A 16,685-nucleotide genomic window follows, 5' to 3' on the forward strand; every position below is an offset into this window, starting at 1 on the left:
GAGTGAGGAAGGGCTGGGGGGTTTATTAGCAATAGCAGCGATTATGTGGAGTTCGACAGCTACTGGATCATAAAGCTGCCTTCATATTTTATGAAATGTTTTGATAACCCCCAGTGCTCTTTGAAGCGCGGCAGGAAGGCTAGTGCCATCCTCTGAGCAGCAGGTAGCTTTTAATGCAGGGAACAGGTTATTTTTACGCACCCCAACCACACAGAAAAAGGAAGACTCTAGCCTGACCGTTTCCGAGATGTGTGCAAGTCATACTTACATGATAAGCATTTTTAATTTGTGTTTCTCTGGCGTAAGTTTTTATCTTTGTGATTGTTTGTGGAATTGGTTTTCCTGGAAAAATAATAAAATAAAAGGCACCAAAATCAATCACAGCTGTAGGAAAAAAGGTCTTTGTACACAGGAAGTGAAACAGCATTTCATTCTTCCTTCCCTTAACTCAAGTGCCTAAAGACAACAGGGCTTTCAGGCTGGACGTTGTCCCCTTCCTGCCCAGTGCAATTCAACCCCTCCATCGGGCATTCCACTTCCAGTTTTACTGCTTCCTTTTTACAACAGAAGCTTCCTCCCCTCCAACTTTGCCAAGCTTATGGTATTTGTAAAAACCATCAAATCTGCTACCCCAGGCAGTCACAGAGAACCGCATGTCAATTCAGCCCAAATACTCGTCTGTAACTCTTTCAGCAGTATTTTTCTAGCAAGGACCTGGCAGATACACCACTTTTCTTTACTCCAGTGCTAACAAACAACAAACCGAAGGGTCCATGACCGTTAGTAATGATGTCACACCTAACATGGGTCTCACGTATCCTGAACCCCATAACCCCTCAGCTTAAGCTCAGTGATATTTTATTCTGAAAGTGCACTTACATTGGCCCAGCTGGTTCATCATCTGCAGCAAGAATTCCAACGCGATCCAGGGAAAGACGAGGAAAGGAAAGAAAAAAAAAAAAGAGTCAGTCTTTCTACTGTAACCCCGGCTGAACTGCAAACAGCAACCCGATCTATCTACAGCATTAAAGGCCATTCCACTCGGTAGTGCAAAGGTTCATGGAGTTATTTTTCTGGGTTCAAGTTTTAATGACAGGTATGTTGCTTCAATGGTTTTAGTTAACACTTTGAATGCTTGTCATGAAGAACTGCAACTGTAGCGGACAGATTGTTGCAATATGGTCAGACTCATCTTGTCCCCAAGTTCCAGTGGTTCAATCTCATAAAAAATAGATGAGAAGACAAACCAACGTTTCAGTTGTAAAATCCTGCTGGTTGTTTTCTTGCATTGATTTTTTTTTTATATATATATATATATATATATGTATTTTTTTAAGCCGTTCTTCAACTGCTGATGGGTAACTGTTGGTATATACACAACAGGGTATATACACCATGTGCTCATCTTCCCCCACGGATGATACAGCCTTTACGTATTCCGTTTTTCTCAATGCCTAATTAGAACAGATCACGTTAGGAGGGGGCTGAAGGTGCAATGCTCAATTCAAGTATCCAAAGGTAGTCCCCAGGAGAACAGCAGGCATTGTGCGTGCCTCCCACCGAGCACAGGGCTCAACACACCGGGAGAAATTAGGGGCTTTTTAATACTGCCAGACACAACAGACTTCAGCTGCAGAAGACTGACGGCATTGTTCTGCCTGTGTCTCTTGGCAAAACTATTCCCAAAAAAGAATTGGAAAAAATCTGCCAATGAGTAATGTTTCGCATTAGCTCTTTCATGACCAATTGAACGTGGGTTTTTTTGGTTTTTTTTTTGTTTTGTTTTAAATTATAAAACACCTTATTTTGCTTCCAAGCTGCAGTACAGAAGACAGAAGTGCATTTAAAAAGCAGTACAAAAACCAATCCAGAAAGTTAATGCTCCTGTAGAAGTATTTTGTGGGGACCAATTCAGGACCTGCTGGTTTTGGCACTCAGCAGTTGCCGTTCCCACCTCACGCTAGAGGGGTTTTTCACGGAAGTCTTTAAGAAACTCTCAGCAGGATTCCACAAGGGTGCTTAGTGCACATGAAGCAGTTATGGAAATTACAGTCTTAACAGTGTAGGCATCCACATGAGCACACGCTAGGAGTAATGTCGGTCAGAGGGGACATTACTCCACCTGTACCTTCAAGGCAACGGATAGGCAAAGCCACCGCTAGCACAGACAGTGACCGGAACAAAAAAAATATTTCAAAAAAATAAAGAACTAACCACAAACCAAGAGCTTTACAGCCAAAATAACATACTAGCGACACACCAGTGTCCACAGAAGTCCATTACCAGCAACAGTACACTATCGGACAAGATACAGAGAGAACTAGGACTAGTAAGGACAACCAGACATCAATGTGCTGTTGTATATACAGTGGAGATATACAGAGACACATCAGGTACTGAAACACAAAGCACAGTGGAGTAGATCTAGAACTTCCTTCCACAAGCATCTTCTGATTCACAAAAGATCTTAAAGCAGCTGCGCTACGTACTCCGCACGCTGGCTGGGAAGAGCCTCGGACAGACAGCAAGCCCTCAGTGCCCCCACCCCCCGATGAGCACTGCTACCCATGCCACTCTGCTTCAAGACTCGCTTATCTCTGCTTTCTAACAAGCATCATCGACATCTTTGAGAGTTTGTTTTGCTGGACTTCAGAAATATCAGACTGCACCATTAAGATACAAGCTCTCTCTCGCTATAAAATAACCATTTTCCTTCTCTGTTAAAATATTTAGATGCCTATTTCAGATAAGTAGGTTTGTGTGTTAAAAAAAAAAAAAAAGCTTCACATTTACAGAGGCTGCCATTGGGTGTCTTCCTAACAAAGATCAAACAAAAATGCCTACTGGAATACTTAGGATTATAGGGTGGATCACCACCGGTCGCCCCTTTCCCATCTATAACCTTTAAAGAAGACCAAGGAGAATTCCTCTCTGCGTTGCTATCCTGGTCAGCCATGTAACTGCTGGAAAAGCAGCCCCAGTACAGTACAGACAAAGACCGAAACCTTAGCGAAATCAGGGGGCAACAGAACAACAGAAAAATAAGTACAAAATTAGACTAAATAAAGATTAAAAACAGCAAACTGAAATCCAAATTAGTTGTGAAGGTGAATGAAGAAGTTTTAAGAAAAAGTGTTAACATTATGACTTGTGCATTGTATAGACTGAAGCGGAGATTAAACAAACTCCAAAGCATGCAGATCTCTCACTTACCACCATTTTTTTAAGGGTATGATGCAATTGAAGGGGGGAAAAAAAAAAAAAAAAAAAAAAAGAAGTCATAGTAACCGACAAGTATCAATATAACTCAAAACCTTTATGCCAGAAGCCCTGCTCTAGTAACCAACTGTCTCTACTAGCATGTGAAATCCATGGCCACAGAGAACATCCTCGCAGTACGCCGCTTCATTCCATTCCGCTCCCAAAGCGCTGCCAGGTGAGCTGTAATTTTATAATTCACCACACTAAACCCCTCCCTTTTGCAGGAGTTTGCCTTTGAATTCAGAGGGGATCTGCATACTCCAAAAACCCCATTCTTTGGAGAAAACAAGATTAAAAAAACCCCAAGGAGCCAAGCCTTTCTTGTGGGTACAGCGATTGTCTGCTCAGTGTAGCCCTGAAATAGCTCATTTCCGAACTGAAAAGGTGGGATTGCTGCTGTGTTTAATGCATCACATAGCATGTGTAATCAATCCTTCCAGGCAAAAACATCTGGACATTGCAACTGAAGGTGATGACAAACAGATTTGCTTCAGCTCCTCCACCTGTATTAGCTGTCTTGGATGCAATTCGTGCTCCAGCAGTCTGAGGGGGCTGTGTTTTGTGCCCCTCTCCCTTTACTTTCAGCCTTAATTAATAAGGCATTTTAGATGTTAGTTACTTTTACCTCCTTTGGAAGATTGCAGTATTTATTTTTAATATCAAATTAATTTTCTGTAGCCTCTTGTGACTGGTGGAAGTTAAAAACAAAGCAGGTACTTCCAGCATTAAGATTCAAATTTTTGCACCCAAAGGCACTCTATGTTTCTGCTCATGCTTTTTTTTTTTTTTTTTGCATCTAGAGGGACTCTAGGCTTCTGCTTGTGCTCTAAAACTTGCAAAAAAGTCTACGCAAAGAGAAGTCAGGACCAGCTGTTCTTCTACTGGCAGGTGGCAACCGTCAGACCTGCCTTTACAGATCAGTAATGAACTGGAGCGTTATTGGAATACACGCCCAAGCAGGCAAACACTTGTGTTCGGTTTCTGTTCCAAAGCTCAAAAGGAAAAGCCAGCCTCTGTGGCAGCAGCAGGGTCCTGTGTTGTAACACAGCTTCTACAGTCTGCAAAGCAATTTGTTGGAACTATTACAGAGACTGCTGGGGAATTTTTATATTTAAAAGATTAAGATTTTGCTTTTTGGGAAGAGAAAATTTGACAGTGGCTTGACAACTTTTAAGAAGAGCATTTATAAGAATTCAGATGTGTTTGCCCAAATTGGAAAAACTAAATTTTTAAATAAATTTTTCTGTGTTTAACTCATAAAACATTTGGAAGGCTCCACACTGAGCACTCAAAACAGTCCACAGCCCCGCAGGACTGTGATACCTTCTCACAGGGACACCAGCGTTACAACCTCCGTTAACCATTTAGGGCTCAGGCTGCACACAAAAATTTGAAGGTGGCATTTACCACCACGACACGCGTCAGGTTCAGAGCAATGCTCTTTTCTTTGGCTTCACTAACAGGAATATTTTGGAGGGAGGGGGAAAGAAGAGGTGAATGGAGACGCTTGTCTTGCTCCATAAAGCAAACCAATAAAAATAAAGCAGTTGCTCTGAAATGGAATGAAGGCACAAGCGTACTGGAAACGGAGACTCTCTGGCCAAGATTACTTACGTTAGACTGGAGGAATTCTGATCCTATAGTAGCACGTAACAAATTAGTATATAAAGGCCCAGGGGAGCCAGGCTATTCGATTACCACAATGATGCTCGCTGTTATGCATAGTTGATAGGTACACACTCTCACAATGTGCCTCTCTGACAATTTTCTCCCCTTAATGAATTTTAAATGTGGGAGAGAAAGGTGTGGGTAATAGGGAAAAAAAACCAAAAAACAAAAAACAAACCCACCCCATAATTAATTTGTTACAAGGTAAACAATTCAGTGAAAACACTTTGTTCTTTAAATTACTTACAGTAATAGCAGGAACAGGGAAAGTCAAGAAAAAAAAAAAGAGTATTAGAAAGAATGTGGGGATATGGATGGAGCTTCTGCAGAGCCGGAGCAGAAAAACATTTATGGGCAGTCTTTGTATTAAGCTGAGAAATGAGAAGGGAAGAATGAGAAAGGACATGTTATAACCCAGTCACCTCATGGCTTTGAGCTAAAGATCATGTAGAATGTGGATTTTAAAGTAAAAACTGTTTACATTCCTATGGGGGAATGTAGCCAAGAAGTTTTTACTTTCTACTTACCCCAGAACACACCCTTTAAAACAGTGTCTTTGCTAATTTTAGGCTATTTGGTCCAACAACAACAGAAAAAACACCTTATTTAGGAATCTTTGATATACTACATTCAGGTCACAATGGCTGATTGCTACCACAGTCTATCAAAAATAAGCAGCTTAAGCTATACCACAGAGGAATAAAAAGCTATTTGCTTCCTTTTACTGGCAAGGGAAGTCCAAGCAGCTTGCATTCTAAGCAAAATGCATCAGCAGTCCCCTGCTGAAACTGCTTCCCACCATACATGCAGTGATGCGCCAGCGTCTCTGGCCTTGACATGCCACGTTCATGCAGCTTTCATCACCAAAAGCCACTGGAAGCTGCACGTTATTCACCTGCTCTTGATTGTACAAAACCTAGCCGCTCTCTGGAAAAAGGTACGTGATCCGTATGTTGCTTTACCACGTGTAAAGCAAGTCAAAACTCTCCTTTTGAAAGGATGCAAAAATTCAAGCACCATCTGCCCTCCCTTCCTCCTTCCAGCACATAATTTGGATACAAGGGGCTCACACCTGCGGGCAGGTTACTGGAGGTACTCACTGTGGTCACCTCCCCACGCAGGAGGATGAAAATGCCCCTAATCCACAGGCACGACACCGAGAACCTGCCCTGGGCACCCGCTAATGCCACCCTCGCACCATTTCTTGTGGAAACACAGATTTCATGAGTGCAAAGTTGCTTTTTCTGCTATACAGCAGCAGGAAAAAAAACCAAGACTAAACTCTCGAATCTGAATTACATGAAGGAGGAAATAGTAGCAAAGGAGCTACTAAGCAGCCCTGTTCCGTGGCACAAGAAGCAATTCAACTAAACACAAAAAGCAAGGTCCATGCAAAAAAAAAAAAAAAAAAACCTGCAGTCAGGAAATGCCAAAGTTAAAGGCGTGTCCTCGCCCTTCCAGCATGGCAGCGTGTCTAGATGGAGGCAACACCTTTCGTGAGGCCAGCAGATACATTGGAAGTGTCCTGTAACACACAGCCCTTTGTACCCCCAAACTCTGAAACCTAAGCTGCCTCACTCTGCAGCTAAACAGTAAATCGAGAAGAACTGCTCCAAATTTAACCAGGTTATCTGTCACTCTACCCGCCCGCCAACAAATGAGCTAGCTGGCACGCTAAAACAGGTAATTTTTAGCCTGTGGAACATGGAGATGACGGAAAGGGAAAGGAAATTCAATTGGCTTGATTTAGGCTGGCCGGGTAGAGTTCCCAAGCACTTTGGAAAGCATCCCAGACACCTTCCAGGACAGAGATAATGTTTCTCTCCAAACAGTCACATCCCCCACTTAGTAACTGGGTGCTTTTGTTCGGCATCAGTTATCGAAAGTCTTTTTTGGAACTTCTTAGACTTGCCAAAAAGGTGCAGCCCTCAAGCCTTACTTATTTTTTAACTTAGGCTGAGGCAGCTGTAAGACCACTCACTTTTCTATGAAGTTGTGTGTATACAAGTGCACTGCAAATAAAAGCAGGGAAGTCACTGATCAGGTTTGCCAAAGGGTTATACATCTAAGACACATCATATTCCTCTAAAACCAGTTCTTCACCAGTCAGGGTGGATCAGGCGACCCCCAGGACATGCTGTCTCACTACCTTAAGCTACACAGAGTTGAGTGATTCTTTGGAGACATGGAATCGCCAAATAGTTTGATACACTTCTCCAAAAAAAGAGAGCAGCAAGACGAGCAGTTTCTGGAAGGCTGCATCTCCGTGAAGGCAGGCTCATAGAGAAAGATAAAAGCACTCAAATTAAGTGTGCCTGTTCTTAGTGGAGTCTGGAGCAATCCTGCTCCAGCTTTCAGCTTGGGCTGGTTTTGTCCGAGGGGATGGACACAGCACACCCCGAAGGGCTGCATGTAACTTGTGCAGGCTTAACTAAGCCAAGCTTTAGAAACGACATCACCTGGGCACTGCCTCAGGTGAGAGCTCAGCATGGGCACCAGCATCTCCCAGCAAGACCCGTGATAAATGCAGCTGAACTGCACTTCATCCTACACTGTTACCAGCCAGGCTCTGCACTGGCTGCAGGTGTACTTCTAGACTGTCAATTCAACAGATCCTTCAGCTCCAGAAAGGCTTTGATTTTTCTGTACAGAGGGGGAAGTTACTACGTTTAGCATCACTTTTTCTTCCCCAGAACTAACTTTTAAAGATATCCTTAAAGCCTCCTGAATAAGACAGCTTTGCAAGAGGTCTATGCAGAAATCCTCACTCCTGAGATCCTCTCAGCAGGACAGACGTCAGCCAGCACATCGGAGGATTCTCACAGGGAAAGAAGCCTCACTGAACAGGGACGACATCTCTTCCCTAAGGTGGGATCTATGGCACCCCACGGGCCACCCCGCAGCATTGCAGAGGGGAGACACTACAGGTACAAGGCTTGCACCCCAACATTTAGGCTGTTTACTGCTAGCAGACACCTTATCTGCAGGAATAAGCAGCCCGCAGCGGGAGGACGTGCCAAGCCGAACGATAACCATCCACTAGGCAGCGGCCCAAAGAAAGATGCAGAACAGCCATCCATCCTCCGCGGGGTTTTTTTAGCTGCTTCTTCCTCCTGTGCCAGAGCAAAGGAAGAACTTCAGGGAAACCTGGTGGCTAAGGAAGGTCCAGAGTTATTCCACCACGGGAAGATGGGGAGAGGGGTGATGGGCGGGAATACGAAGGAATCTCAGTGTCTAAGGAAAAACTGGGAGTAGTCCAAGGACAAAATTCACATCTCCGCAAGAAGGGGCAGGGAGGTTACTCTGCTGCTGAGGCTACCAGATTTTCCCCCCTGTAAGCAAGATGGCACTAAGAAAAATCATTGCTGCAGCAGCTTCATACGGAGATCTGGCACAACCACAACCTTAAAGCTTAACACATCAAAAACAATACTAAAAAAAAAATAAATCTGAAAACCAGCTGACAGTTGAGAGAGACCACAGCTGTTGCCAAAAAATATTTATATTAAGTAATATGGTGTTTAGACTAATAGCTGCATGAGTTGCTGGCTCAGCTACAAGCTCATTGATGTTATCCGCTACAGCTCGCTGCAGCATGCGGAGGTGGATGTACAATTTTGGAAGCAGAGTTTAAATTCCAAATAAGCACACCATTGCATTAAAACATTAACTTTGGCATTTCAGAACTATGTATTTAAAATAATAACATTAAGAATAACCTAAGTAAAACACCCAAGTGTGGAAATCAGCAGACTACCAATGATTTCTCACATAGGCATTTGTAAAATGCCCCTGCTTATAGGGCGTTTCCCACCAGAATATCACAGAAAGCTTCAAATGCCATCACAGAAAGTGCGAGAGTATCCAAGCGAATGTAGGACTCAAGTTGGCATTTAGTTGAGACAATGATAGGCCCATTGTGTCTCTTCATCCAGGCAAACCTAATACACAGATATTGGCTGTGATACGGATTTTGTCCTCCAAGGAAGTGGACAGGGAAAACCACATTTGTCCACCAAAGGTGCATCACTCTCCAGGACTCAAGCTTAGCTGCCTTTAAAACAACAGCAGATCGAGCAAGCAAATTTAGTAACCTCAGTTACGTGGCTCATTATCATGGACACCTCCATCAGAGATGATGAGCCTGGATCCCTCAGGCACCTGAAGAGTGGCCAGACCAGCGAGGAAAACTTCAGCCTTTGAAACAAACAGGTAGTGAATGCTTCACCTCCAACGTGTGCCTAATCGCACTAACGTGGTGGCTGCACTGCGATCTGGTCAAGTCAAAGCCAGTTTCTATTGGATTAAGTCCATTTGAGGCTGTTTGCAATGAATGTTTACATATCAAATTACAATCTAACACCTTGTTTTGGTCCTTGGGAAACTTCAAATGAAATTCTGAAAGGCAGGGAACTGTGAACAGCCACCAAAGAGGTGAGATTCTCCCTGGCCATCCTGACATCAAAGTTAGGCCGACATGGCACGGCAATATTGGAGACGAGCAAGAGAACATTTAAATTGTCTTTTTCAAAGTTTTCTGGGCTGGTTGAGAGCCACTTTGAGGACAAACTGCTGGCAGTATAAACCCCTTAGCCACTGTGAAGCTGTTAGTTATGCAGAGGAACATGCACTACAGAGTTTAAGTTTTGCTGGATACACACCTAGAGCAGTCTCAACGCATGCTCTGTAAGCAGTTAGTAAGTGCTACTGAAGTGGTTAAGATCAAAAGCTAGTTTCCTCTAGGTATGCACTAAGTAAGACATTTTGATCTGCTACAGAAGTGATCCAAGCCTCAGCCATTCTCAAAGTATTAACACTTATTGTCTGTTTCATAAGTTGGTTTTGGGTTTTTTGTTTGTTTTTTTTTTAATTCCCTGAAATACAGCTCAGAAACTGTGAAGTTGGTTTTGCCCAAACTTCACAAGCAGATCTCTGTTTCAGCACCTATACTTCCACCTCAAAGGCAAACATCTTGCTGCGTTGTTATCAATCCCTTGTGCAGCACAAGCTACATCACAGCGGCCTTTGGAAGTTATCCACCATGCTAGAGGCCTTGTCCATCCCAGGAAAACATTAACGGCTCAGTGCTTCCGGTGCGGATTCAGCACGTTGCCCTCCACCTCCTCCACCCTCCATCCATTACATGGATGCATCGTGTTCCTACAGCATGATGGCATACCAGCTGCTTCTCACAAGGATTTCTTGGATAAGTTTTCTTGATCAACACTGCAGTAAGCAGCTAGGTGTCACAATAAAGCCTGTTCCTCGATGCGGTTCTTTCAAATACTCATTTTAGCCTCCAACTGCCCTTTCCTCCATCTTTTAAAGAGGAAAGCATGCAGAAGCAGCTCAAAGATGAAACAGTTACTACTTTTTTGTATACCAAACATGGTTTAACTAATTTGTGCTACCATCAAACCTGATAATAAAAACCTAATCTTTAGAAAATATAACTCAGTGGCTATTACAGTAAGATAAAGATTCCAGAGCATTCCTTAAATACAAATTCAGCTACACACCAAAATAAGAACCCTACTCCTACTCTTTTAACATTAAAAACATGTTTTATTTTTGAAGCATCTCTGCTGTCCCAGTCCCTTTAAGCATAATGTTTCCTTACAAAACCTGCCCAATGTCCAATCCAGACGCCACATGGAAGAGGGAGTGCCATCACAGATTAGAGCGTTTCCGGCTCTCGCCCTGTGCTGCCCTGCGCTCCTTAGGGCTGACGTGCAGGATTTCTCAGGGCTACTACAGCAGGAAAGAGACAGGAGCACTAGACTCCTAGCGCAACAAAAGCTTTAAAGATATTGCAATAATTGCCCTCCCACCCCACAGTCTGAGATCTTTGGGAAATCCAGCGTTAGGGCTTTGCACAACACCTGGACTCTGCGCTTGCTGGGGTTAATGTTGGGAGAGGGGGCAGATGAGAAAGCAAAGAGCTCAGAGCTGAATGAACTGGGCTGCCGATATTCCTGCCAGCAAGCCCCACTCCGTTCTGCTTCCACAAGTTCACTTTGCCTTTTTTTTTCCTCCCTCCTTACAAGTGGCTTTGAGCACACTTACCGTCTGGGACTTCATCCGGCCGCTTTCTTTTCTCATAAACAACTATGATGACAACGAGGATAACGATTTCTGCCAAGATCCCCAAAAAGGGCCAGAGGGGAGCCAAGTGGCTGCGGACACGGAGGATGGTTGTCACTGAGACAGAGCCGACCTGGTTGGTTGCGTTGCACTGGTACTCGCCAGGATCCTCGTTTATCTGTAGGTTTGTGATGCTGAGCTCAGTGTAGTTGTCTTTATTTGAAATAAAGAATCTGCCAGAGGAGTTGTTGATGTCCTGATAAAAGGAGAAAGGTGAAAGAGGAAAAGAGTAAGGGCTTTAGTAAGTTCTGGTGCCTTTTCGTATTTACATCACAGCAACTAGCAGAGATTTGAGGGATTCTTGCAAAGAGGCTGGTTCCTCAACACAACAGAAAAGCCCGCTGCCAGTGTTTATTCTGTGTCTCTCACTCAAAACAACAACAAAACAACTCGACTGACAAGCTGTATTTGTATTCAACTTTAACAGCATCAGCCATGAAATGCCAGTGGTTGTGATCATGTAAGTTACCGTGTTCTCAGCCTTTTGTTGCAAAAGAAACTGTCACGCTCCACTCACCAGTTCACAGCAATAAGATGAAACAGGTTGGTCTAAGCAGATGAGACACGTAACAGGAGAGAGGATACATTCCCTAGCAGGGGACAAAACTATTTCAATGTAGAGGGGAGAAAAAAGAAAAAGCACTACCAGTTAAGATTACTCTACACTGCATTAGGTAGAGTTTTCTAACTATTTCAGGTACGACAGCCTTCATAAAATTTTGCCTTGGCCATGTTTTTAAAAGAAAAACGCTCTGCTCTCAAAATTTGTGGGCAAGGCAGCCTAAGCCACTGACTTCAGGAATATTTAGAGAAACTGGTATTCAAGCCACCATATTCCTTCCACATTTGAAAAGAAGACTTCCAGAGTTACTTACGTTTAAAGAATTTAAAAGGGGCAAAACTTTGACACAGCATGGATGTTTTATCTTCCTGAAAGTTAATCCTGGATGAATTTATCAAACAATTTCACCAGAAAGACAGTGTGAAGGGAAATCTGCACACCACCACAGAGGACTCCGATGACTCACAGTGCTTGGTAAGTCACTCACACACCACTGTCCCTTAAAGATGTAAGCTCGCACTTAACAGCGAGCAATCAACCCATACTATTATTTGCTTAACATTTTTTCTTAATCTATCAATCAAATAACTACCTCTCTGGCAAGTCATACAGCAATGTAAAAATGATGGGCTGGGGATTTAGCAGCCTCCAGCTTTCTCTTCTGCTATTCCAATTGCTGGGCAAGTTGTTTTGCTCACTAGATCAGTTGCCACATAGAAAAAATATGATCACTTAAACACTAGTAAGTATCACTGCCACATCCTCATATTAAGTCTTGTGAGCTCAACCAGTAAAACTGGAAAACAGTTTGAGAAATTTATAACCAAATACATTCTTAAATCATGTTTCATAACTCACATTTTGCAATTTGTAGCAGATACCCTGAACATCATATCCTTCTGGACAGTTCATAACTTTGCCCAGCAGCAATGCAATGAGCAACTCTGTTCACACAGTAACAAAATAAACATCCATTTTATACTTACTGCTGCGGGAAAATTTCAGCTTTGCTCGCTACTGTATCAGACTTTTGAGGAACTGCATTTTGAGAAGTCTTAAGGCACTAAATAATATATCCCTAAAACCAAGGTGCTCATTTCCTTCCCTGCTGGGGGTTTCAGCAGATTGATACATGTCCAATACGCCCATTTTCTTACCTCAAATACTCCATTGACCTTCTTGCGCCACACCCACTCAGGATGTGGGAAGCCCACAGACTTGCAGTACATGAGTGCCTCCTGCCCCTCATTCTTATTTTCACTTCTCTTGTGGCCAGTGATGTCAGGAGTAGCTGTGAAACAAAACAAAAAACCCCTTTGTTTACAAGCTACTTAGTAAAGAGAGCGCTATTTCAAGGTCTGAGAATTTGAACAGAAAATAAGCGGCAAGTTCCCTGAAAGCTGTTATCTTTCCCCCACTGGGCCCATCTTAAATTGTGACTCCCATGTCTCTGCAAGCAGCATCTCAACTGAAGATCTACAAGAATATCCTTAAGGCTTGCTTTCCCAGACAAATTGAGGGACAAGGCAGAAATCTCAATATCAGACTTGAGTTGTTTACCACAAACCTACAAAACTAAGATGGCCCAGCCGTTCCCAGTGCATGGAAGTGAGAAACATCCATGTCTCCCTCCCCACCGCTCAGGAGGTCCCTGTGGCTCAGCAGTACCTTCAGCTTCGAAACAGAGCTCTCAGAGTCTGGTAACAACTTGCCCATCACGTCAGGACTCTGAACTGATGCTGTCTTAACGTGAATTTCTGAAAGCTGAATTAAGGTATTTTTCATTGCATGATTTCAGATTTGGTCCACAGACCGGCTGTGACTTGTTACACTTTACGCTCGTTATACCTGACAGCGACACTACTCCTGGGTACCGCTGGGTATCTGTAATGCAGCACAAGTCAAAATCCCTCCAACACAGAATCGTTTCATTCAGCCTGCCCACAAATACATGTATTCCAAGGGGGGCTGCAGGTGAAGCTGGGCAACCACAAGCAAAACATAGACCTGAATATCAGCAGAGGGTTTTCTGAATTAATTTACCTACAAAAAAATGTGACTGCTGCTTGCCACACTTGTCACAGCAGCCCGCTGCAGACTAATACCTCACGAGAGATTACAATGGATCAATGAAGTGCCTGAGCTGAACCTTCACTTAAGCAGATGGCTTTGGTGCTGCGCTGACCACCTTTAAAGCCCATTCGCTTTCTAGCTTGCTAATTACGGCACACGTGGCCTGCTGTGTGATCGCAGGACACTGATCTGTTAATCCAGTCAAAGTCCAATCTGAGTGCTCTAGGAAACAGCCCCAGGCACTGGAATTTATTACAAGGCTCTATTCAAGGAGAGTTCCCTTTGCTAGCAACCCTTATATACAGGTATAGAGAGAGAGCACATGTTTGCGACAGCTCATCTGCAGCTGCAAGCCAAAAGAATTAAGCAGATTTCACAGTTGTCATCAGTCACAACGAGCAAACAAGCAAAACATCTTGTGCAACCAGACAACATCAGCTGAACCTGCCCTTCCCAAAAATTACATCGTAACTCTTCGGGGAAAGCATTCGGCAAGTTTAAGCACTAAAGGAATTATCGTCTTTCAAAGGCAACGGCTTTTCAAATGCAGAAAGCATCCTACGCGTTACTCTTGCAAGATTCTTTTCAGACAGTAATGCAGCTGATTAGAGGCAGAATTAAAATAAGCTTCTGAACAACAGAAAAATCATGGTTCTAAGAACACTTAAGCTACAGTGTCCTTTAATATGTGCGTATTTGCCTGAAAAGACATCACCAGCAGAGGCTGATCAACCCAGGCTTTTCTCAAAATGCCCATGTAAATTCAAACAGGATTTCCAACACGTGAGCTTTGCAGAAGTTCTGACCATTCGCCATGTAAAGAAACGTGTACTTGCTGCTCACAGAATTAGTTGCATTTTCTAATGGATGATTTGCTCCAACTCAGCAACAGCCAGAGCTGTCAGTAGGCGCTGACAACCTGAACAGATCCTCTATGCTGGATCCTGCTGCAGAAGCCAGTTCCTTATCTGAGATATTACCTACCAGAAATTAAAATTAACTCTAGGACTTGTAGAATCCTTAAGAAAGTTACATAATTTTAGAATATTTTAATATGTTAAGCATGTTCTCTTTTTTTCCACTGATTTTTAAGTAAACACCTTTTCAGCAGGGAGCTGAGGAGTTCATTGCTTAAGGTAAATACTATGATTGTATCATAAGGAAAAAGGTGAAGGAAGTACTTGATCAAAGTCTAAGTATCCACCACAGTCAAATAATGGCTCTTCTAACAACGTTCAATATAAGTGATCATATAGCAAGACCAATGGATGAAGCTAGATAAATGCCAGCTAATTATAAGATTAGGAGGTTTTTTTTATCTTTAAGAAAACTGACACCTAAAATGTATCTTTACACATCAAATATGAAAATACTTTGAGATATAAAACATGAACCAAATGAAGACATCAGATCATAACAATTTTCTGGTCTTGTGCAAAAAGCAGCTGTAAGGTACAAGAAAAGAAGCCACCCAGAAAGGAAAGAACATTCCATACTTACGAAGCCATCGTATACCACCTGTGCCTATAAGGTGCAGTAATGCTTGGGAGAAATTAAGTTTCCAAGCAGAAAATAAATCAGCTCTAGGGTTGAGCGCATTGCATTACATCTTCAGGATATTAAGCATCAGGATGCACCTGCAATGTCCTTTCAAACCACTGTCTGCAGCCTCAAAGAGGAATACAACATTTATTCCAAAAGATGATGGTTCAACAAGAAGTGCATTTCATCTTGTGATCTACTGAAAGGGACCATATCCTCCTTGCTAGGCTCAGAAAGCTCTCTTTTAGGCAGGAGCTACGTAAGCCCAACGACTTCCCTGCAGTTTTTGCGTACTTGAGGATGACAGGCAGAGACTGCATCCAACCTAATGAAAATAAAAGGCCAGGAGAAGTGGAGCACAAGAGAAACTTAAGGTGGCACGGCAACGGTCCCCAAACTGAAGGGCTGTCAAAAGCGATTGCAAATTACCCCATTAGGAAAAGAAGAAATCAGCTTAAAGTTGAAGCCCCACACAGTCTCCATCTGTCAGCACTTTGATCTTCACTGCCATCTACCAGCAGACAGGGAGTCAAACGCAGAACCTTGCAGGGGAAAAGGGTGCAGTCACACAGCATGCTGCAGCTGGCCCACTTTTTCTATAAGGTTGCTGATAAAGAAAGAAAGAAACAAAGAAAGCTTTCTAGGACACAGTAACTTCTACTGCAGGGTGACCTAAGTGTTCTCCTACAGCCAAGAGATAATTATATTTCTTTAAGAAGAGGACATCTTCTCCAGGTTATCCCAATGAGAGAACGAGTGACAAGAATACATTCTGCTCCTTCCTTGCTGGGCACAGTTATGCAGCAGCCATTTCCAGCTCTACTAGGACAGGGACTATTTTTGTATGCAGTCTGAGGGGAGCAGTACATGGAATATTAATATTTCAGGGCATCTGATGCTAGCCAGTTTGAAGCTACAGCTGAGACATTAATCCAGAACTTATTCTACCAAACTATTCGCCTAATTGCGTTCTGCTGTACAATTAAAATATTGCCGCAACTGACCTCAATCACAGATTTAGCAACACAGCGATGTTTTCCTGTGAAGCTTCTAAAGTAAACTTTTTTTTTTTACACTATTCTGCTCCAATGCCAGTAACAGAATGAAGCAGGTTTTGTTCAGAAAAGATTCAGATTTCACTTCAGCTTTTAAGCAGCAGAATCTCTATCTCTGCTCAGATACAGCTGGCTGCGGAGATGTGGGCACAACATGCTACAGCAGCTCCTACATCAACGAAACAAAGAGAGTGCCCCTGATAAAAGAAAGCAAGTTCCTTATTCTTACGTTACAAAACAAGAAAACTATTGAATGTTTGTTTGAAATGGCATATGGAAGAGCAAAAAGAGGCAGGGCTAGTTTAAATTAACTGCTACTAAAAAAAACCAAACGAATTCAAAATAAATACAGATTTAGTCATTCTTGACACAAGAGCAAA

General features: G+C 42.9%; 1 protein-coding gene across 1 annotated transcript in view; it reads right to left on the reverse strand.

Annotated features, from left to right (window-relative positions):
- NPTN (neuroplastin) overlaps positions 1–16,685 on the reverse strand; it is a 72,604-nt gene that overhangs the window by 1,236 nt on the left and 54,683 nt on the right. Inside the window, exons 7-10 of the mRNA XM_086757561.1 lie at positions 12,793–12,926; positions 10,996–11,269; positions 880–901; positions 269–342 (exon numbers count right to left, since the gene is read on the reverse strand). Coding sequence (XP_086613687.1) covers positions 282–342; positions 880–901; positions 10,996–11,269; positions 12,793–12,926 — 491 coding nt within the window. The 3' untranslated portion in view covers positions 269–281. The remainder of the gene's footprint in view (positions 1–268; positions 343–879; positions 902–10,995; positions 11,270–12,792; positions 12,927–16,685) is intronic.

This window comes from Chlamydotis macqueenii, chromosome 12 (assembly GCF_036417535.1).
Source record: "Chlamydotis macqueenii isolate bChlMac1 chromosome 12, bChlMac1.mat, whole genome shotgun sequence".
NCBI classification, from domain to species: Eukaryota; Metazoa; Chordata; class Aves; order Otidiformes; family Otididae; genus Chlamydotis; species Chlamydotis macqueenii.